Here is a 24,593-nt window from a genome sequence, read left to right as displayed (position 1 = left end):
GTGATAGGCACACATCCCCAGTGCAGGCAGTGCAGCTCTCTAAGAGGATTCCTCCTCTAAATTCAGGCAGTGTCTCCCCCCGATGCCCCTCTATGGTCTGTCTGTTGTATCCCTGTAACGCCTGTATGTGGCTAGACGGATTTTCCCAAGCAACTTCTTCCAAGCTGTGCCTTCCAGGTTGCTGAGACTCTAGGGCCTCTCCCTCACCAGTTCAGTGAATTGCCATCTCCACTGCATATCCACATGTTCTCAACTCTTCTCAGCCTTCAGCCAGGACTCCCAGGATGGTGTGCTCCCTCTCACAAGCCTGCACCTTCCTTCTCTAACACTCAGCCAACCCTAATGCTCTAGTGCCCCTCCTGAAACCCCTTCTGCATGGGATGACCGGCCCGCAGTGCAATCATGGCAGGAAGTCCCCATCACAATGATGGGGACTATGCTGCTCTTTTCCACGCCCATTCCCAGGGCCTTGCATGGCTCCTGGCACAATCAGGTACTCAGTAGACACATGTTGAATTAATGTATTAACAGATGACCCCGGATCCTTCGAGTTCTGTCACAAGTACCACTTCTTTCAGGGCCTTTTCTAATCTCTCCCTGATAGAGAAATGTTACCTCTGTTCTGTATCCTAGTCATTTGCCTACCCGTTCTCATCACCCTTTATCATAATAAACATATAATATACCATATTTTACATTTGTATTTTCCTCTAGCATATGGTTCAGCACTTGGCACAATGCTGAAAAAGCTTTAAACAGGTTTATTGAATGTATGAATGAATGACGAATGGATGAGTGACACTCTCAATTCCTTTATTGTTGTTCTGTCCCATATATGACTTAGGCTTGACAGTTTTCATCTATTTCTCCACAAGAATCTACACTTGTCCTGCTAGCTAGTCTACAAGTTGGCTTTTCTTCTGCAGAGGGTGCATGGCGGTGATTCTCAAACCTGAGCATGCCTCAGAATTGCCTATAGAGCTTGTTAAAAAGAGATTGTTGGGCTACACCCTCAGTTTCTGAGATGGTCTGTCTAGGACAAGCCTAGAAAGTTTGCATTTCCAAGTTTCAAGGTGGTGCTGGACAGAATGCTCTGAGAACTACTGGACTATGGAATGTCATCCTCTGCCCCAAGGAGACACATCTCATGTATCTGCGGCCGTCTCTGCATCAGGCCTCCCCACTCTACCCCATTTCCTCCTAAAAATGCCAGTAGGTGTAAAACCATATATCCTTTAACCCAAGATTTCCATCTTCTTAGAACTTTATTCTAGGGAAATCATTAAAAAAATATACATTACACACACACACATGAAACACTGACACAACCAGCTTTATATATGCCAGGGTTTTTCAAACTTGGCCCACTAGCACTCTGCGCCAGGTAATTTTCTGTTGTGTGCATGTTGGGGGCTGACCTGAGTGCACTGGGGTGTTTAGTGATGTCCATGACCTCTGTGTTTAGATGTCAGTGGTTCCACCTGCTCCCAGGTGTGACAATCAAAAACATCCCTGGGGATGGGGTGCAGCTTTGCCTCTATCACTGTTATATTCATGTGAATGCAATCGTTAAGCCTCCGGTAGGTACTACCCTCTGTGTCCATTACCTTGAAAACAGCTCTCATCTTCACAGCTCTGCAAGGTAGTGATTATTTCTCCTGTGCCACAGCTGAGGAATCCAAGGCCCAGAAGGGTTCATCTTAACTTCATCCAGAACGCAAAGACACGAGTGTGGTTGAAGCCCAGTTTCTCAGCCTGCAGAGCCTGTTCCCTCCCTTACTCAACTCTATTGCTTCTCTTTAATATCAGATGATGAGTTACAGTCTCGCAAGTTTCTAACAATAGGGGACCCACCTGGTAAATTATAGTGCATCCCTTGGATGGAATATTATGCAGCTTTTAAAATGATGGAGAACCAGTAAAAATGAAAACTGTGTAGTAACACAGAAAAGCACTATCTGGATTACATTGTTTAAAAAAACTAGAAACAATGAAACTGTCTACACTAGATTACATCAATGAGCAAACATACGTGCGGAGAGGTGACTGGTGTGTTAGAGAGAAGACGTTAAGGATAATTTTTCTTTCTTTTTGATATCCGTTACTGTTATGAGTATCTTTGTGATTCTTATTTCTAAGCAGTAACAGAGTAACGATGAAATCCATGATGTTAGTTTTGTCATAGCTCCAGTTGAATTAATGGACTTAAAGCCTCTCTGAGACATCTGTGTATGCCAGGAGGATTTATCCTTACTTCCCCCCAGACAGCACCGTGCCATGTATGTTTCTGAGCTCATACCCCTCCTCCTTGCACTGACTAGCTTCCCCCAAGCACAGCAAGTTGTAAGTGAAGGGGAAAAAAAAAAAAACGGTTCTAAAGGCATCGCTGTGGATCTCTCAGGGAGCTGGGGCTACTAGGAACATGTGGCCTTAAAGAAGCAGACGCGTCTATCTGTCAAAGGGTACTGAGCAGAGCATGAGTCTCATGCATTATGCATCAAGAGTGGCCTGGCACCCTGGCCCGGCCGTGCGGGAGAAGTCTTGCAAACGGAACATCTGATGAACTGATTGGAATGTCAAAATGTCATTAAGGATAAATTAATAGATGTGTTACTTTGGCCGTAAGAGGCAGTGCCAGCAAGACAACAGGCAGCCGGCGGGCTGTTCTCCAGCTCAAGACAGACGGCGTTTGCAATGGAGATTCATGGGCTTTATGCATCATGAGGTGCTTTGCAGGGAGAAGAATAAACAGAAATGCTCCCGCACTTAAGCGCCGTAAAATCACGAGCATGAGATAAATTAATTAGCGTACACGGGGAAGGCGGCTGGTCTGGCTGCACCCCTGGGGAAAGCTAGAATGGATGACACTGGGTTAGGGATGATGGGTCCCAACTCTAGCCTCCTAAAGAAAGCAATTGAATTTAATGTGCAATCATAAACTGCAGTGGATGGAAAGATAAGTCTTGTGTTTTTTTCAAGGATACTATTTCTGCCTACTGCTTTAAGATCTTTGTGTCTGTGGGTCAAGTGTTTTCAGGAACTGGGGAAACCTGGAAATTGATCCCTCTTATAATGCCACAGAGGGGTAGGCTACAGTATCACCATGCAGGGATCAACTCTTGGGGAAACCTGACTTCCCTGGTGTCATACTAGTAGGGATGGTTCACTCTCCTGTGACGGGAGCCTCATTCCCTCACATAAAATGGTCCCACTGTTTGATAAGCATTGTTAGGAAGTTCTTCTTTGACTTCCCTAGCATCTTCTCCCTTATAAATTAACAAGAAAAGCAGTAACAAAAACAGCAAATGCTCATTGAGCACTTGTTAGATGCTAGGCTCTGGGCTCTGCTCAGGTTATAACCTTATCTTGTATTATGTAGACTTCATAGTGCAAGATACTGAAGATCAGAGAGTGAGAAACACGCTCAAGATCACAAAGTTAGTTAATGGCAGTGCCAGGGCCCAAACCCAGGTCAGGTCCAGGCGGAGGTCTCAGATCTCAATCCTTGTACAGTTCTAAGTCCTATAACCTCCACTCAGGGATCAGAGTCTGACTTTTCAAGCAACATAGAATACTAGAAGGCCAGAAAGATGGGAACCAACACTGAGGACTCATTAGGTACTTTGCTAAGCACCTGGTTTGGGTTTGTCCAACACATCTTTCATGTAACAGCCTTTTAATGTTAGCTATGTTATTTTCTCATTAAGTCCTCTCTTATGTTTTTTAAAGTTCCATGTACATTTGTCTCCATTTTATTTGAAAGGGATAGAGGGAGGGAGGGATGGGGGAATAGAGAGGGAGATAGAGATAGATATAATTCTCCCCATCAGCTGGTTCAGCCCCCGGTGTCCATAATAGCCAGGATAGGACCAAGCCAAAGCCAGGAACCCAGAACTGAATCTGGGTTTCCCATGTGAGTGGCAGGGAACCAAGTACTTGATTCACCATCTGCCACCTCCAGGGTATGCACTGGTGGGAAACTGGACCCAAGGAGGAGTAGCCAAGACTTGAAATGGCACTTGTCCCCAGCAGCAACTTAACTGATGAAATCAACACCCACACTCCCCCCCCCCAGTTACTTTTTAAATACATAAAAATCAATTTTATTTCTATACCTTAACAGTGAACTATTAGTATACGGATTTTAAAATATCAGTACCATTTAAAAAAATGAAACATCCAGGATTAGATCCACCAAAACATGCAAAGGGCCTACATGCCAAAAACTACAAAAAGGGTGGTGAAAGAAATCAAGGTAGATGGACTGAAACCAAGAGACACACTGTGCTGCTGGGTTATGGGACTCAATATTGTAAAGAGGTCCATTCTCCTGAACTGACCGATCTGTAGCTTAGATGCAGGCTAGTCAAAACCAGGCAGGATTTCTCAGAACAAGCTGAAAGGCCATTGTACATTTATTTTGAAGAAGGAAGGGGGTGGGGAGAAAGGCCTCCAAACTTCCATGGTCTAGCAAATGTAACCTGAAACTTATTGTCATGCTGAAAACCACAGCCACCAAGTGACTTTTTTTTGACAGGCAGAGTAGACAGTGAGAGAGAGAGAGAGACAGAGAGAAAGGTCTTCCTTTGCCGTTGGTTCACCCTCTAATGGCCACCGCGGCTGGCGCACCGTGCTGATCTGAAGGCAGGAGCCAGGTGCTTCTCCTGGTCTCCCATGGGGTGCAGGGCCCAAGCACTTGGGCCATCCTCCACTGCCTTCCTGGGCCACAGCAGAGAGCTGCCTGGAAGAGGGGCAACCGGGACAGAATCCGGCGCCCCGACCGGGACTAGAACCTGATGTGCTGGCGCCGCAGGTGGAGGATTAGCCTAATGAGCCACGGCGCTGGCCAAAAACCACAGCCACCAAGTGACTTTCAAAAATAGTTATTTTTCTTTACCTGCTTCAGCTGAATTTAAATAAAATCCTCCACATGACACACATCTTTTTATAGAACATTATAAACAAGAAAAAATGTTAAGAGACAAAAGTTCACTCAGTGAAGCTAAAAGTGGGACTCAAGAGGCCAGTTTAAAAACAATGCAAACAACCCCAACCCTATCCTCTCTTTAATCTTTGTCCTATTTCTCCATGCAGGTTATAAATTTCACACTAATTATAAAAATGCAAGATGAGTCATTCTGCTCCTATTTTATTCTTCCCTCATTTATACAGTGAGCATTTTCAAAAAATGAAGTGCTTGGTATGAGATTTTTGGTTTTTGCTATTGTAATTTGGCACAATAGTTATAAACTTTAAGGACTAACTTTGGGCCATCATCACTGAATATTCTACCTGGTTTCAGAACCTTGAAATGCTCACCGTGTAAAGTAGGTAGCCTCTCCGAGAATCTCCGCCATATCCACCTGCTAATTCTCCATGAGAACACGGCACCAGTGAGTGGCATGCCACTGTTCCATGAATTTTTTTCTTCATTAGCCTAAGCCCCTAAATTGATGAGCCTGTATTTCCTTAAATTCAAAATATTTCTTTATTGGAGTGACTAAAATTTTTATGAGATACCTATATGAAAGTATCTTGTAAACTGCAAGACAGGAATGCATATAATAACAGAAAATGCACTAATAACTACAACGTACTGAGCACCTACTAGATACAGAACCAGATGTTGTACGTGCATTACCTCATCTTATGTTGTCCTGGGAAATGTCCATAGCAACTTCCCAACTTGGTATCCATGTCCCCAATTTACAGATGAGGAAACAAACTCAGACTGTCAGATCAGAAAGTGGCAAGGTCAAGCTCCAATCCAGTCCATGTTCTTTTCATTGCAGTGCTACTCCAGGTATTGGATATTGTTTTCTACCCCCTTCAGAGCCAGGGTAAAAGCACTGCTTAACATCCTTAATGAATGGGATATGAGATTACAGAAGTATAATTTATTGAGCAAACTGTCCCTTGCCTAGATGGCTGGTAAACACCCGCACAATAATTCATTTGATCTATGCACTTTAATTGAGCCATGCATTTCCTGAAAAAACCTTAGATCTCAACCTTTTTTATTAGTTTTGCTATCGAAAACAAAGGTAAGAGAAAGGAATGGTATGAACTCCTATAATAAGCTGAGATTATTTTTCACCAAAAGTTTTCTTCTCATCTAGTAGATGCCTAAATCATAAATGGCACAGGGAAGGAAGAATAAAACAAAATAAAAAAAAAACAAACTCTCTTACGTTTGCTCCATTTTTAAAAGAGTACATTGCCACTAAACTGCTTTCCAAGACAAAACAAACCTTCTTTAGGCTTGAGGCTCAATTGGGTTTATAGCCTTCATAAAACCATATTTTCGCTCTTTACAAAAATCAAGTCTCCCATTAAAAGAGTTTTGACCACACTAATCTTTCCATTCTCCCACTTAAAAAACGTGGGTGGCTGTAACACAGCCACCAATTTCCAGTTTCTCAGAGTGCGTTGCACAATGGTTCAAAGGCACTGGGATGAAAAAGTGCTCTGGAAAGCAGTTCCGCTGATGTTCTTTTATTCTGTTAAAAAGGAGATTTCATCAGCAAGAGTCCTGAGCTCTTGAGCTCCTTGAGGTTTCAGTGATGAAGACATGCTTCTGGACAAACATTTCTCAGGAGATTCACTGCGGCCAATGGGCCTTGCTACTCACCCAGGCACCAAACCCACTAGGGGGTGTGATCGCAGCAAGAAATTAAATACTATTTGAATGTGAGCCCGGGGTGGGGGTGTGGGGGTGGGGGAGTGGGGGGGTGGATGGGGGGATGGGGGGGTGGGAGGGATAGGGGGTGGGGGGGTGGGGGGGTGGGGGTGGGGGGGTTTCTTGCCATTCCTTAAATGGCCTCTACACATTTATCAACAGAGTCTGGAAACATGGAAAGGACTCCGTGAATTGCCTTTCTGGCTTCCACGAAGTTTGCCTTCCTCAGTTTCCACCATCACAATCAAAGCGACATCCTTCTGATGGCCCTGTGGGACTGAATTCTCAACAAGATGCTGCGTGAAGTAGCCAGATGAAGCCTACGTGCTGCTCCTCCAAAGGCCCTTAGTGATGGCCCTGGATTCTTACCCTGGTTCTCTCCTAAGGTTTCAGATTAGAATAAGCTGGGGATCGTCTCAAAATCAAGGCACAACCCCATATCCATTTTCTCCAACCTTTCTTTACAGGTTGTGGCTTGTGGTTCTCTTTCCCCCCAGACGCTCTCTCTAAAACATACAGCAGCTTCCCCGAGCTCTGTTCACAGAAAGGAGGTGATGCTGCCCGAGGGACTGCCCAGCACAGATAGCCTCTTCCTGCACCGTGAGAACTGGATCTTTCCAAAGAAGGTGCTGGCAGCACATTCCGAGAGACAAGCCTGTCTCTAGTTCCTATGCATAAACAGCCATGGATGCCTTCTCACCTTCAGCCCCAGCACTTTCTCTGGTCCACACAGTCTTTCTGTGTAAAAATGACATCGTCTGTCTGCTCTTGTGGTTCTGGATGGAGCCATCAAACAACTCTGGTCTATGTTGTTGATATCACAGGACTGGATGCCAAGGGGAGGGGGTGCTACCCAGTCACCCAGAGAGAACACTGTAAAGTTAGAGAACTGCCATCTACAATTATCCTACTCCATTCTACTTGACAAGTTCTTCCTGCATTTAACTTCTGCCCCATTGTTATAGTTGGTATCTCCCTTCTCTCCCACCCTAGCACATCCAGCCATTGCCATATTCTAACTCAACTCTATTATTTAGTGAAAGCCAAAAATCCCCAAGGCACATTACCATAGTGTTTCTTTTCTTAAGATAATCCAGTGAGTTGTACTCTACCATTCCCATTTTACAGACGAGCAACTGAAACTCAGAGAGTTTAGGATCCACGGCTGCTTAACAGAATCTGGATTCAAGCTTTCTGCCTGCCCCTTTATTTTCTTCTCTATTGCATCCCTTTCTTTCTCTTCTGTTTCTTTTTTTAGTTTTTTTCCCCTAGCATAAAGTCAAACTAGTTATACAAAGTTGTATGTGTGTGTTTTAGGATAGTGCAGCCAAGGATTAAGGTGAATGGATGTGTCCTTTCTTGCACCTTGCATATATCTTATAACGGGACATTTAATGGGCCCTTTAATTCATAGTGTCTTTCCACAAAGCAAAATCAGTGACTTCCTCACATTGTTCTGTGCCTTCACTGCTCCTCTTTCATGCTTTTTAACATTATTTTATAGCTGTTGGCTAACATGGACAGGTCCTTTGGAAGGTATGAGCTCTTCAAGGGAAGGCTATTTCCGACTAAATATTCAAGCCCTAGCTCAGTGCTCAGCACAAAGGAATTGCTTAGTAAATGTTTATGAATGAAAAAGGATGCCATTTAAGCACCAAGGATGTTACAAAATGTAGATGTTTTGACTCCCATTTTACAGATGAGAAACTGAAGCTGACAGAGTTAAGTGACTTCTTTAAAACTGTGAAGCCAGGATGCCCCAGGCTCTTTGTTGCTCAGCACACTCATCTATCTAATAATATCTTGCTAAATACCTCCAAGCCGAACCAAACAACTTGGTAATAAGTAGGAAAGCACTCTGGAAGAGATAAAGCACTATATACAAATAAGATGTAATCATTATCATCATCATCAACATCGCAGGGCTTAACTAAAGCACTTCCTTCCATTAAAAGCACCAGGCTGAAACACTTAGAAAGGCATTTGCCAGTGTGTGCATCTCAGAATCCTATCTTTGCTACAGCCCTAGCTACAAGAGTCATTCCCATTTTGAGGATACTTGCTGAAGGCGGACGTTCCAGAAGTAAAGCATGTCTGTCCTGGAGACACACTAGGCACTTTTTTTTTTTTTTTTTTTTGACAGGCAGAGTGGACAGTGAGAGAGAGAGAGACAGAGAGAAAGGTCTTCCTTTGCCGTTGGTTCACCCTCCAATGGCCGCCGCGGCCGGCGCACCATGCTGATCCGATGGCAAGAGCCAGGTGCTTCTCCTGGTCTCCCATGGGGTGCAGGGCCCAAGCACTTGGGCCATCCTCCACTGCACTCCCTGGTCACAGCAGAGAGCTGGACTGGAAGAGGAGCAACCGGGACAGAATCCGGCGCCCTGACCGGGACTAGAACCCAGTGTGCCAGCGCCACAAGGCGGAGGATTAGCCTAGTGAGCCACGGCGCTGGCCCACAATTCTTGTTTTAATTGTTTATTTATTTGAAAGGCAAGGAGAGCAGGAGAGGAAGAGAGAGAGAGAGAGATCCCTCTTTCACATGCTAGTTTACTCTCTGCATGCCTGCAACAGCCAAGGCTGGGGGCCAGGCTGGTGGCAGAGGCATGGAACTCAAGCCAGATCTCCCACATGGGGAACAAGGAACAAGCATGAGCGCCATCACCTGCTGCACATCACCCCAGGTGCACATTTGCAGGAATCTGCATTCAGAAGCAGAGCCGGGATTGGAACTCAGACACGCTTATATGTGTTGCAGCTATCCCCAGGGGCATGCTAGGTCCACTACCAAACACTTGCCGCTGACCGGGCACTTCTGACCCTAGCTTTCTCTTCTGCTGGGTTCAGCAGAAGAGTATTACTACAGTTTTCTCTGTGCTACACGTGGAACTCCCCAAGGTAGGAGCTAGGTAGAAAGGTCCCCGCAGTCTTCATACCCAGCACTAGCACAGATGAGTAGCAAATACTGTAAATAAACAACTGCTCAAGGAGGATTTTTTAGTTTACCCATCACCAAAGGGCAACAGAGTAATCACTCCAACGAGCTGAGCGCGATGTGCCTGTAGATGATGAAGAGTGCATGCTCAGGGGAGGGACACAGACTCAAAACCATTCTTCTCCAATGGCCACGCTGAAGACAAGCCAATGGGAGTGTCACAGAGGTGCTCCCCTGATCACTGGATTTGGAGAAAGACTGGCAGGCAGAGATGGATTGGGGAAGCCTCGCCTGTGGGAAGAAGAGAAGACAAGGGGAAGGGAGGGAACCCCCGGGGAAGTTCTGCGAGGCGGTGGTGACTTTCATGCTCTGTCCTGACCATCCATCATGTGACCTTGGGCGAGGCCCCTCTAAACGGGAAGTCCGGGAGGGGCCATCAGTCAGGAGCTCTCGCTGGCAGCGATGCTAGCACGTGGGGGAGACAGTCCTTCATTTATGAGCCTTCACCGGAATCCTCTCCCTAACCACACTGCAGCCACCTCTTTCTCGCATCAGATAATTCCCCGACTCGCTCTCGTTTTTTTCATTAAGTTCAAATACAATTACGGAGTAGAAAGATTTAGAATCACAGATCTTTGATCTAAAACTCAAAGCATCACTAATACCTGGCTGGTATTAAATCTTAAATTTAGGTATAGACTTCAATTGCAGTATAAACACCATTTGCCACCTTTGGAGAGGAAACACTCATTTGTATTTTCCCTGATTAAGGTGACAGAGCCTCTGACTTATAGATTTGCTCTGTTTGGTATTCATGAGTGATGTGCTTAGGGTTTCATTCAACGGAGTAAACAATAAAGCATCCATTCTGTCACAATCCCTATCCAAATCTATCTGTGTACATGTTCCAGCCCAGAGCATTTATATCTATATCATTGTGACAGCTTGCATTCATTTTGTGCATTTATAATTGTGACAAGCAAGTGCATATACAACATTTCTAAACCCAAAGTCAAAACAAAACTACAAAATAGATGGTCTGAAGGCCCACCATCAACGTATGCTAAGAGAAATGAAAATGCATATTAACTAACTTTCAGTGGATGGAATACTATAACTCAGTGAGAGGGTACTAAACTATTCGGGTGTTTTCCTTCAGCTCATCAGCACAGCCCTATGTGCCTAATTAGTTCTTGGTACTACTGAGAAATGAAAGATCAATAAAAACAGGTCCTTGTCTAAGAGGAGACAGTTATATAATTATTCCAACGGTAGAAGAATCTGAGACATCTGATGAATGAGTAAGTCAGTGGCTGAATGTATGAAAGCTGAGTGCAATAACAAAGATACAATCCCAGTTCTATGGATGTGGTCTAACTGGAGAGGGCTACCAGGGTAAGAGAACAATAAAGCTCCCTTTTGGAAAATATCAGAATTTTCTAAGCACAGCGAGGGGATAGGCATTCCAGGGGGAAACAGTGCAGGGAAAAAGGAACAGCTTGGCGAAAGGGCAGCTACAGGAGGGTGACAGACAATCTTAGGGGAGTTGCTCTCAGTGCAAGCCTGCAGAGTAACAACCTGAGTGCTTGTTCAAGTGCAGATTCCCAGGTCTGGCTTTCAAAGAGACTCAGCAGGTCTGGCAGTGAGGCCCAGGAATCAGAATTCTCACCGAGGTCCTCCCTTGGGCAAGCAGTGGCAGAGAGAGAAGCTGCTTTTGTCTTGACTGTGTGCTGCTGCCTTAGATTTTCACCTGTCAACATGTTTGCTGTCAGCTTTTGGTAATTGATATTTATCATCCTTAAATGGTTTTCTTCCAGTCCTACTTTTTCATTTTTATTCAAAGTGGCTGATGAATTACATAAAATGATTTTTGAGTATCTTTGATATAATCATTTTAAATGCCTCTTTAAATTTATTGAGGCAATGATAACTGATTTGCAGCAGCTGATGATGTGAAAAGGCATGTGCATTGGGAAAAGGAAGCAGTCTCACTCTGGTTGAGGTCCTACTATGTGCTAGGCATTTTATAAACAATGTAACAATGTGCCTATTAGATCTGTAAGTTATGAATTTTAAAATCTCTGATTCACTTATCAGGAAACTGAGGCTTAGAAAAAGTTAAGCAGCTTGTTCAAGTCAGAAAAGGAGCAAAAATTTTCTGCAAGGCCGGCGCCGCGGCTCACTAGGCTAATCCTCTGCCTAGCGGCGCCGGCACACCAGGTTCTAGTCCCGGTCGGGGCGCCGGATTCTGTCCCGGTTGCCCCTCTTCCAGGCCAGCCCTCTGCTGTGGCCAGGGAGTGCAGTGGAGGATGGCCCAGGTGCTTGGGCCCTGCACCCCATGGGAGACCAGGAAAAGCACCTGGCTCCTGGCTCCTGCCATCGGATCAGCGTGGTGCGCCGGCCGCAGCGCGCCGGCCGCGGCGGCCATTGGAGGGTGAACCAACGGCAAAGGAAGACCTTTCTCTCTGTCTCTCTCTCTCACTGTCCACTCTGCCTGTCAAAAAAAAAATTTTTTTTTTCTGCAAAGAAGTAAGGAAGGTACAATATCTGGGGGTTATCTAAAAAGATGTCATTTTTAAAAAATGTATATGCATTTATTTTAAAGGCAGAGTGACAGACAGGTGGTGGAGGGAGAAAAGAGAGGGGGGGAAAGAGGGAGAAAAGGAGGGATGGAGGGAGGGAGAGACATTGATTGATTGATTTTGAGAGATTTCCCATCTGTTGATTTACTCCCTAAATCCCAAATATCTGTAATAATCAGCACTGGGCCAGGCTGAAGTCAGGAGCCCAGAACTTCATCTGAGTCTTCCAGGTAGGTGTCAGGGACCTAAACACTTGGGCCATCAACTGCTCCTCTCAGTGCACGCATTTGCAGGAGGCTGGATCAGAAGCGGAGGCTGGACTTGAACCAGGCAATCTGATATGAGCCGTGGGCATCTCAAGTGGCAGCTTAACCCATTGTGCCAGTGTCTGCCCCTCTTTATTGCATCTCTCTGTTGACTTCAGTTGTTATGTAGTTGGTTTCTAGCTCATTCCCTCATTCATTCCACGTACATTTACTGGGAGTTCACTGTGTGTGTGGTGGCACCATGGTGAGAACCCTAGTGGACAGGAAACATCTTCAAGACATATGTGCCCCTGCCCATGATATGAAGTAACTGGGGTGAGAGTTCAGAGGACAGAACATTCCCACTGGTGGAGGGAGTCAGGGAAGACTTCTTGTAGGAGGGAGCATTTGATCTGCACCTTAGAGAAAGATGTAGGATTTTAATGTGCTGGAATCAGGGGTGAGAGGAAGGTTTTGGGAAAAGTCCCAGAGTCTCACAGAGCTTCCACACACTGAGAGCTGGCCAGGTCATGGTTTTCCACCTCCATGACACCTGCACAGGCATCTGTCGAAAGGTAAGTGAAGCATTTAAGTGCTCTTTCATGGCCAAAACAGTTGGTAAACATCTTAGTGCTTTTTCAAGAACTACCACACTAGAAATGTCTCTGCTCAAAACAATTACCATGCCCATCACACACCTTGAGTTAAATTAACCTGTGGACACATGCCAACTCTTAATATCCCTGAAAAAGACAAGTGCTGAAGAAAGGAAGCTGTTAAATGTGGTTTGCTAAAGAAAGGAGAAACGGATTTCTCTGGAAACATTTCAATCAGCTCAGAATAGGAGGAATAATGGCTGCTTTGTGAAAAATACCTACTGTGTCCCAGCAACAATACATAGACACTTTCTCACTACCACTTAGTACAGTGCTCTGTTGCAGATACAGAATCGGGCTCAGACTGGGTCTATGATTGCTCATGGTGAAAACAATTTCAGTGAAAGCCAGACCTAGCATTATGATCTAGTCCTCACACTAAGCTCTGTGTGTGTGTGTGTGTGTGTGTGTGTGTAGGAGAGGCAATGAAGACTTCATCTCAGACTCTCCAGTATCCCTGGTCCCCAGGTCCTTCTACCCTGGCTCAGTTTTTACTGATCTTTTGCATACCCTGTTCATGAACACGCTTGGCCACTTCTCACTCGAACAACTCCTTGGTGACCTCTGATGCAGCAGCCCAGTGCTCTCAGCTCTGACCACCCTCAGCAGGTGTCCAACATGCAGCACTGCCTGAGAGAGCAGGCACATCACCCGGACAACCCAGGACAGCAGAGACAACAGCCTCCCTGCCAACCCAGAACAGCCACCACTTCTTGTTCCTAGCAAGGCACTGATGACCATACACAGAAATGAGGTGCTATAGGCAGACAGACTTGCATTTAGATCCTGGATCTCGTGCAAGCTGGCCAAGGAATTTCCAAGCACATGGTCCAGGCCTGACTCCCTCCATCATGTGAAGTGCAGGGCTTGGTGAGAAGGATGGACACGTCTTGGCAGGCGTGCAGTCCTGAGCTCACATCCGAGCTCTGCTGCATTCTGGATGCAGGATACAGTTACGTCTTCAAACTTCTAAATCAAATAAACTCAATAATGTATATCTTACAGGGCTTGTTGTACACATTGATGGATCTGGCACAGAGTAGGGGCTGGCTGTTAATTCTTTTCAACTTTGCAACCTGTAGGCTGGTACAAGATGTGTCTCATTCACCTTTGTGTCTACAACATCAAGCACAGGATCCTTCATGCCGTGGAAGCTCAGTAAAGCAGGAGAAATCTTGATCCTTATTCTCTCCCTACTCTCTAGGGCAAGGAATGTAAAACTATAACCTGAAGGCCAAATGTGTCCCAGTGTCTGATTTTACACAATAAAGTTTTATTAGAAAACAGCCATACTCATTAATGCACACACTGCTGATGATGGCTTTCACGCTACCATGTCAAAGCTGAGTGGATACAAAGCCAGCAGCATTTATTATCTGGCTCCTTACATAAAGTATTTGTGGACCCCTAGTTTTGGGTATGGATCTTTTCAATGAGAGAGGTCACTTAGGGGCCTTTTTATTTTTGGGCAAAAAATTCATCTGCTCCTCTCCCACCCATGTTTTATATTCTGTTTCTCTCGTTTATTCAATTTTTCCTTCTTAGCTCTTACTAAGCTCTTAGCTCTTACTTGTAACACACTATTTATTTTTATATGTTGTTTGTTACCCAACTAAAATATCCACATGGGTAAGGACTTTCACTTGTGGTAACACCTGAATCCCTGCAACCTTGAAGATTGCCTGGCATATAGTGGGTCCTCTACAAATATTTGTTGAATGAATCAATACAGATTTCATTGAACAGATTAGTTCCCAAAGTGTGCTGGAGGCTTTGTCTTTTATGGAAATTTTGGAGGGGCCTGGTGCCCTGTGAGGAGAGTGCTATTTTTCCTAGTTAGTGGATGAGACAACTGAACCTCCAGCTTCTCACACTGTGATGTGCACATGAATCCTGTTACAGTGCAGGCTCTAATTCAGGAGGTCTGTGTTGGGGCCCTGACTGCTATATCTCCAGCATGTTGCTGATGGTCTGCTGCCCAAACGCTAAACAGCAAGGGTTCAAGGCTCCACTCAGAGTCTACACTAGGACTTGGATTATAGTTTTTTTTTTTTTTTTTTTTTTTTTGGACAGGCAGAGTTAGAAAGAGAGAGACAGAGAGAAAGGTCTTTCTACCATTGGTTCACCCCCCAAATGGCTGCTACGGCTGGTGCGCTGCACCAATCCGAAGCCAGGAGCCAGGTATTTCCTCCTGGTCTCCCACATGGGTGCAGGGCCCAAGGACTTGGGCCATCCTCCACTGCCTTCTTGGGCCACAGCAGAGAGCTGGACTGGAAGAGGAGCAACCAGGACAGAACCAGTGCCTCAACCGGGACGAGAACCCGGGGTGCCGGCGCCACAGGTGGAGGATTAGCCTAGTGAGCCGTGGCGCCAGCCTATAGTTTTTAATCTGGAGAATGTGGAAACTGTCATTTTCTTTCTGTTCCCTCTTCTTGATTTCTATGCCACTCTCAATCCTATGATCTCTCAAGACCTCTCTTTTCCCCTGCTAGGCTTCCTGTCCCCACCTTGCCTATGCCTGTGAGCTGCCCTTCCATAACCACCCACCCCATCTTCATCACCTTCAACTCTTCCTCCCCTCGAGGCTTCTCCACTTCAACTACACATGCACCCAAAACTTTCTGATCCTTCAAGTGGCCAAATCACATGTTTCTCATGTTTTCCAGCCTCTGAGCTAAAAAAAGGTGATGATCCTTGTGACCCCCCAGGTGCGTGAGATCTTCTCCCACCCCTACTCTATAACCTGCACAAGATATTTTGATGGTTCAAAGTCAGGACAACTCCAACAGTCTCCACCTCCTCTGTAGCATCTGCTATGGCCCACCAATTCTTCTGCACTGGCCTTCTCTCCTGGGTTCTTACAGTTTCCTTCATACTGTTAGTCTGCTTTGATAGTTCCTTTCCTCTTCTGAATCTTCAACCATGCTCTGTTCCTGGGCCTCAGTCTTTAGTCCACTGTTCATCCCCCACTCTTTCTTCGTGTCTGATTCTGTCCACCCTGTACTCTCATCTGCCATCTCTCAGAGGAGGCTCCCCAACATCCATCTCCCACCCCAAACTCTGTGTCTACATTTCCAAGGTCCCATCAGGTATTTGTGCTTAGAAGCTCCAACATTCTCGACCTAGCACATCAGAGTCATATTCATCCTCTGCTCCAAACCATTTCTCTACAACAGTTATCTCTATTTCTAAGATAATACATTTTCCCTCCCATCTGCTATTGAATGGCTTTGGGAGATTGACATACCTCTCTGAAATATTTCTGTTCCATTAAATATTGATAATGGTACCTAAGAGACTGGGCTACTATGATTATTTCATGTATGTACAAAGTATATGACAGGTGGCAGTAATTTCTTCACCTCCCCTTCTGCCTAGACTATAAAATGTATCTTATATATTCAGTCCCCTTAATTCCAGGGGATGACTTCTACCACAAACGCTTGGTGGAAGTTGAGGATGGGGATATGGTGCTCAAGAAGAAAAATCTAACTGCCTAAGACTTCTCTGTAGAAGGCAGAATATTACTCTATAGTTACATCCAAAATATAACACTCATGGGTGCTCAGGGGTTCATAGATATAAAATTATGACTCTTACATGGAAGTCCTGTGCCCCATCCAGAGGTTTCTGTGTCCTGCTGCTAGAATGAGTTTCATACTCTGACTGGTGACATAGAACTCCAAGCCTGCACCAATTGAAAGGACCTTGTTTATCATTGCACCTTGAATACAAGTATTTGCATATCTACTTCCTGCACTTCCACATGGCTCATTTTTTAAAAATTTATTTGAGAGAGACAGGTAGAGACAGAGAGATGAGAGACAGAGATAAAGAGAGAGCTCGGCCGGCGCCACGGCTCAATAGGCTAATCCTCCGCCTAGCGGCGCCGGCACACCGGGTTCTAGTCCTGGTCGGGGCACCGGATTCTGTCCCAGTTGACCCTCTTCCAGGCCAGCTCTCTGCTGTGGCCCGGGAGTGCAGTGGAGGATGGCCCAAGTGCTTGGGCCCTGCACCCCGTGGGAGACCAGGAGAAGCACCTGACTCCTGCCATCGGATCAGTGCGGTGCGCCTGCTGTAGCGCACTGCCTGTGGTGGCCATTGGAGGGTGAACCAATAGCAAAAGGAAGACCTTTTTCTCTCTCTCTCACTGTCTACTCTGCCTGTCCAAAAAAAAAAAAAAAAAAAAAAAAGAGAGAGAGCTCACTTCTGCTGGTTCACTTTTCAAATGCCCACAATAGCCAAGGCAAGGCTGGGGCTGAAGCCAGAAGCCAGCAGTCAGGAACTCAGTCTAAGTCTCCCAAGTGGGTAGCAGGAACCCAATTACTTGACCTATCACTGCTGCCTCCCAGTGTCTGCATTAGTCAGAAGCTTGAGTCAGGAGTTGGAGCCATGGATGGAAGCCAGGTACTCCAATGTGGGATATGTGCTTCCTAACTGCTTGGCCAAATACCCATCCCACAGTCTGTTCATTTTTTATCCCACCACTGTTTCCAGCACAGCACATGGTATAAATAAAGACAATGCTGCATACATTGAAGAAATATAAATGGGTGAGGTACCCAGAGGTTGTGATGACCACACTGCATGCGAATATTGCATGCTCACACCTGCTATGGAACACCGATGCCATAAGAACCCCTGGAAAACCAATCGAATTCTCACAGGTTGCCATTATTGCCATGACCCCTGGGGACACTGAAGTGGGAAGTAAAGAGAACTAACATTTCATGAGTGCCAACTTTGTGACAAGCCCTTTACAAAATCGTTTCATTCCCTCTTCAAGCCAACTCTATGAATTATACACTATTATTCCCATTTAGGGTTAGAGAAAGGAGACTCAAAGAGCTTAGAAATTTTGCCAAGGCTATGTAATCAAGTGAGCATATCAAGGCTGTACAATCAGTGAGTGAAAGAGACAGGGTTTAAACAAAAAGCTGCACAGTCTTCAAGCTCTTGCTCTTGGCACTACAGCAATAGCAGACCACACTGTTTCATAGCTCCATGCCTTTGCAGAAACTGTTGCTGCTTATCAAAATTTTTTGTTTCAGTGCAGGCTAAAGTCATGTCTAAGTACACTGACCACTGTCTCCTGCCATACTACCAAGTTGCTCTACTAGGTGCTCCTATTCCAGAATACGTTTAGGAATTCTCAGTAGACATTTCAATTACTTGACTTTATGCTTGAGCATGAGGCTCAGAGTCCTAGGTATTTCTCCATCTCCCTTGTCCAAAACATATAGCGCATGTTCAGCACATGTTTGTTGATGAATGAGTGAAAAAATGAAAGAATGGTATTTCCACCTTTGGTGTCAGGGGTTCTTTGGTTCCTATAGGACATGACGGTGGTGATACCAGTATCTTATCTGCTCGGTGCTTGGCCCTATAGACCCATGGACCAAACGCCAAGCAGGGCAAATAGGGCAGCCATGTTACTGGTTCCATCTTCTTCTACGGAGTTGCAACAGATGATCATTGCTAGGCATGGCTTCTCTCCAAGGCTGGACTTGCCAGGGGTGAGGGAAGACACGGAGTAGTGAGCCACACACTTCACCAGGAGCCAGGCATTCCTAGTCTTACTCCCAATCTTTCACTAGCTGGGTATATGCTAAGTTCATATACTTCTCTCTAGACCTCAAATTCTAAAAATGGAAAGTGCATATAAGGAATATGGGACTACTTCAGTGGTTTTCTTAATTTTCATCATCAAGGCTCCATTTACAGACTACTCTTTTATCCTTATATTTGAAAATCCTTGCTTTTTAAATCATCATCATCATCTTTGTTTAGTAAGTGTAACAAGCAAGAGAGTCAGCTGTCACCTTCAAACCAGGAAAATGCACTGATAACATGAGCTAACTAATACTAAACACCACACAGATAAGGAAAAGATCTTAGATGTTTTTATCACCTATGAGGCTGGTTCTAAAAAGTCATGATTTGCTGTAGTCACGAAACAGGTAAAACAGACGATGAATGACTTTCTAAACTTTGAGCCCCCAGGGCTACCTGTTCCCGGATAGACACAAGTGGATGTAGAAGTTGTTGAGATTTGTGATTTTGTCTTACATGTGCAAGTCCTGCATGAGAATTGGCCCCCTCTCTTTCTGGAATTTAGGGGTTTCTAACTCAAAAATTACACTCACAAAGGAGAAACAGTCCCTCTCAGCTCCAAAAATAGAAAAAATAAATTTAAGATGACAGAAATGTAGCAACGAACTTTAACAATGACAATGTATTTTCAAATGGAAAACATCTATGCAAAATAAAAACTATAGGGCTGCAAATGACTTAGACAGAAGTGGATATGAGAAACCAACAAACATTTGGTTGGCGCAGGAAATGCATGCTACAGATTCCCTTGCAGGGTACGAAGCAAAGTTAACACCAGCTCGATACTTACAAGTAATAGGAGTAGGAATAAGCATTTCTTCTATATATTGATGGGCAGTCAGATGAAGGAAATGTCCAAAAAGGGGAAAAAAGAAAAAAACAAACAAACAAGAATTAGATTTATATGAAATCTTGGTTCTTAGAAATGCATATATTATTTTAGCATCCCTAAGCTCAGGAAGATGCAAGTTTGTCCATCAATCATTTTGGCTGAGAATCAGACACTTTCAATAGCAGAAGAAACAAGGGAGACCTCTCCTCTGACAGGGAAACTCACTGTCTAATGCGGAGGAAGCCAAGTTTCGCGCTAGATGCTTTCATCAGTTGAAAGTCCTTCCTCATGGTCCACTAAAACAAGCTTCCTTGTAATTATAAGTTTTTGAAGGGTGTGTACCGGGTCAGCTCTCCCAAAACTAGTCAACCATTCTTCTATATAACTGTTCATGTGATCTAAGCAATACCACAATAGCTCCTTCCATATCCCTTATTTCTGGTCACAGCACATCAGAATCTACTGGATAATATTACTCAAAAATCAAGGAAATTGTACAGCCAAGCATCCAAGTTGGCTCAAGCACCCATATTTCCCAGTACATAGGCCCATGTGCAGCACTCTCCCACCCTGCATTAGGCCCTGTGTGATGAATAGGATGTGGTAGGAATTACATTCTGGAACTTTCTAAGCAAGGTATAAAGCCTTGCAGGTCTAGCTGGGTCTTTGGAACTCTCTGTTCAGTCCCTGAGATGCCATGTAAAAAAATCTAACTTCCTCCAAAATGTTAAAAAAAAATTGAAACAAAAAAAATAAACTTATAAAACAAGAAATACAACTTTCTGGAGGCTACAACGTTGAAGAGAAATAAATGTCCAGCCAGCTACCAGCTATTCCAGCTCCAGCTAATCAAGTTACCCAGCTAAGACCCCTGACATCAAGGAGCAAAAACAAGTCATTCCCTTCAAGCTCTGCCCAAAGTTAAGACTCATGAGCAAAATACATCAGTGTTGTTCCTCAAGCCATTAGACTTTAGGGGTCATTTGTTACACAGCAGTAGACAGCTAGAACACAGTTCAACCTCATCAAGAAAGAACACTGTACTGAGAGAGAGGAATACCAACATTCAGTCTGAAAGACTCTAACTTGAATTCACTCTGTGCCTTCATGTCCTCAATGCTCCTCAGGTAGACTGAACTAGATCAGCGGTTTTCAAACTGTGTTTCCAGACGGCTGGGGGTTCTGCTGAGCAACCTGATTGCAACACAGGATGAAGACACTGAGTGGGTGGGGCTGCTGCTCCTTCATCACCCACCAAGGCCATGCATCTCCACTTTTATCTGTTTCATAAATTTGAGTTTCATCTTACATCGAACATGGCTAAGAATTCTACACTCTGAAAATCATTGCTTTTAGTGTCTAACATCCTCACTAGTTCTTGATTTCTGAGCAATAAAAATCCCTAATAAGTCCATGATACTGCCTTTGTTGTGACTTTGTCTCACACTGTAAGAAAATACAGTTTTTTTTCCAACTCTTTACTTAGTATAGAGTTAATCTTATGTGTATAAAGTTAATTGAAAATAGATCTTAGTAAGAAAATAAGAATGGGAATAGGAGAGGGAGGAAGAAGGGTGGGAGAATAGGTGGGAGGGCGGGTAGGGAGGAAAGAATCACTGTGTTCCTAAAACTGCATTTATGAAATGCATGAAGTTTGCCATCTCAATACCACCATGAAACCCTTAAATAAAGGGTTTCTGGGAAAAGAATGGGAATGCTTCTACTTAACATCAGCTTACCTACACTGATAACAAGTGATACCTTGTTGGACTAATAAAAATCGCTGGGTAATTCAGCTTCCAAATATCAAGGTAAGTGAAAATAGCTGCCTTCCATGTTGAATTATTTGATTAATTGTAACCCTTACCCTGTTTCGTGTCAGGGGAAGATCCCGTCTTTAAGACTGTGGAGATAGGGGCAAATTTTCAGGACCCCAAACTTCACCCTCAGGCAGGAGCTCCCAAGGTGGGGTCATCTCTAGGCTTTCTCTGGGCTACTGGCAAAGCCAAACTGTACTGTCCCATAAGGGAAGTGACTCTGAGACACAAGAAGGCATGGTGGAAGGGGAACCCCATGTCCCCTTGGGAGGCTGAGCTGGAGAAAATAAGCCAAAGTGCAGCAAGATCTGGCCAGCCAGAAGCTGAACAGTATCACACACCGAGTGAACAGTGCCCCTAGATGACAAAATAGTGTGAAAAACTCAGTACCGTAATGAGGAGAAACTGGAATATCCCATAACAGTCATCAAATCCCCTTCGCCAGCCACATAGGTTGGTGCTATAAGAAGATCATTACTCTGTTTTGTTGCTAGATAATTCAGTGCCTGGAAATTAGTTTTCTCTTGGGCAGAAAGCTCAGAATCCATCAAAGACTTACAGACACCTGTGTTCACACTGAGCTGAGAACCAAGAAGCTGGCATCCTAAACCCAACTCTCACTTGCTCATTATGACATTTCTGGACAAGTGAACTCCTCCCCCTTGGACCTCTGCTCCTGGACCCATGTGCTAAGATGGATGGGACAGATGACTGACCGCTCAACCACTTGCAAGAGGGGAAATAGGATAAGTCCTGCCATCTCAATACCACCACTATGCGGCTTTGAGCAAATCACTCAACAGCTCTGATTCCTATTCTCTCCATCCTGAGGTTACAGGCAATGACTACACATCCTCAAGGGTCAGTGTGTGCACTAACATCAGACTATATTCATCAAATATCTAATTTAGATGAATATTAGATATTTATATATGATACATAAGTATTTAAATTTCATATGTAAGTATTTAGATTTCATTCCTCTAAGTTAATGCTAAACTGTATTTATCTGAACACCTGGACTATAGTAAGGCACAATAGAGTGGCTTATGCTTCTACCTCATCTACAGACAAAACATTTGCTGCTTCTTACTCTGGTCATCAGGAACAAAGTGTCCACTTCTTCAGGAATAATGAAAATAACAGAATAAGAGCAAATGCTCTTGCAGCTCTTAGTGTGTGCCAGGCATTGCTTTTTCCTCCTCTTATGTATTCCTACACGATCCACAACTACCCCGAAAGCTGGGTGTTATGACCATCTCTGCCTTACGAGTGTGGAAACAGGGGTGAATGGTGAAGCCACCTGCTTGGGGTCACACAACCAGTACCTGGATTTCACAGCACCAAGGCTCACGCCCGTCACCACTAGTCCGTGCTGCCTTTGAGGAAGGAGGACAGTGAATGTGCGCTCAGCAATGCAGTGAGCCAAGGCCTCCAGAGGCCATGTGCCCTAGCTCTTTCAATCCGGCCAATTTGCATTTGGTTGAGAAATACAAGGCTGCTGCTCACCAGGTCACAGCTTCTGTGCATCTTTGAACCCAACACAAGGCCTCCTTGCTAAGCTGCAGTACCTCGCCGTCAGCAGCCACCACACCACCTGTTAAGTCTCAGGCTGCATTTGGCATTTGGATCCTGTGGCTTTTCTGTTCTCAAACTTCAGGATTCATGTCTGCCGGGGCCACACTCTCCTCCTCCTCCTCCTTCACCTACAGACCACAGACGGCCCCTTCCAAGGAGCTTTCCTGAGAGATCTGGGTGTCACCAAAGCCTGTGCTACCCCCACCCAGCTTAAAGGCACCTCCAGAATGAGGTGACTGAAAAGCTTCCATGAACTGAACATCTTTTCCCAATTCAGTGGAAAGCCTTTCAGGGCAAATATCACAGGTCTTCACTCTGTGACCAAAACACAGGTTATAAGCGTGTTTTCTCTAAGCCTTGAAAAAGATTTACTGAAGGTCTAAATTTACAAGGATACTGTGATACTGCAAGTAACAGATTGCCTCAAACCAAAAATCCTGAGCAGAAAAACAGCTGCGCTTAGGAGACAAAAAAATAAAAAATAAATAACCCTAAATTTAATAAATAACATACTGCAGAACCTTCTTCCCAGCACTCTGACAAGACTGACTTCAGGCAGTTTCCCTTTGTTCTATACCATTTAAACAGGAATAAGTTGTCTGTATAACCACTCATTTGACCATCTTCCCATCCATCTAACTCATATCATATCCATCCATCTGTCCGTCTGTCCATCCATCCATCCATCCATCCATCCATCTATCCACTTAATAATCCACTCATCCACACATCCATCCAACAACCCATCCATCAGCCATTCATCACTAGTGCAGCAAAAACTTCTTGAAGGCCTACTACATCCTTGTCTCTTCCAAGTATTAGATATAGAAAGACAAAAATGAAATATAAGATGTCTGATATAAGACCCAGACAAGAAAATTACAGCCCCTATGTCTAAGATCCAGACAAGAAAATTATAAAACAGATGACAATTGCTATCACTTAAACAGAGCCCACCTACATGCTGGATACCATTCTAAGTACATCATGCACACTATTTTATCTAATTATCGCCCTATGAGGCATCATTATCCCTGTTTATGAGGAAGAAAGTAAGGCCCAGAGAGGTTAAGCAACTTGCCCAATTTATACAGCAGGTAAGTAGCAAGGCAAGGGTTAGAATCCAGGAAGTATGACTTACAGAGCCTATGTAGTGATCACTAAGCTATGTCCTTTTCAAGTGTGATAAGTTGTCTGATTCAGCAACACAGTGAGCCGTGGGCCATACCAGGAGCACAGGTGGGGAAGGAAAGTAGGAAGGTGTGCCAGGATCTGAGATGCCCGAGTTGTGAAGTCAAAGAGAATTCAGATGTTGGAGAGGGGAGGGTATTTTAGGGAAAATCCAAAAACTCAAGTGGCCAAACACTTGTTCTGCAGGGATGATTCATGCAGGAGCATGAGGATAAAGTCAGAGGATCTAGGACCAGAGAACCTATGATGAAGACCAAGACAAGAGCTATTGCAGGATGCTCTTCACTGACCATGAAGGTGGAGAACAGGTGAACTTGAAGACAGAATCAACAGGTGATTAAATGTGAGAATATTGAATTAGACTTCCAAGTGAGTTGCTGCCCAAGCAAACACAAGTTGTCGTCACTTTTCAGGGTGTGTAGTAAGAAGCGGTTTAGAAAGGGGGTAGACAAAAGATGATACACATTT

The 24,593-nt window shown here is 44.5% G+C and overlaps 1 protein-coding gene across 3 annotated transcripts in view; it reads right to left on the bottom strand.

Moving 5' to 3' along the window:
* Positions 1-24,593, bottom strand: part of PTPRT (protein tyrosine phosphatase receptor type T) — a 1,117,000-nt gene that overhangs the window by 135,055 nt on the left and 957,352 nt on the right. For all 3 annotated transcript variants that reach the window (XM_070051826.2, XM_051846098.3, XM_051846094.3), the window contains one exon: positions 19,498-19,527. In XM_070051826.2, coding sequence (XP_069907927.2) covers positions 19,498-19,527 — 30 coding nt within the window. The remainder of the gene's footprint in view (positions 1-19,497; positions 19,528-24,593) is intronic.

The sequence above is a fragment of the Oryctolagus cuniculus genome, chromosome 11 (genome assembly GCF_051225735.1).
Source record: "Oryctolagus cuniculus isolate XC-2025 breed Fujian yellow rabbit chromosome 11, ASM5122573v1, whole genome shotgun sequence".
Classification (NCBI taxonomy): Eukaryota; Metazoa; Chordata; class Mammalia; order Lagomorpha; family Leporidae; genus Oryctolagus; species Oryctolagus cuniculus.
The sequence above is the reverse complement of the archived record's forward strand: the minus strand, read 5'-3'. Positions and strand labels throughout refer to the sequence as shown.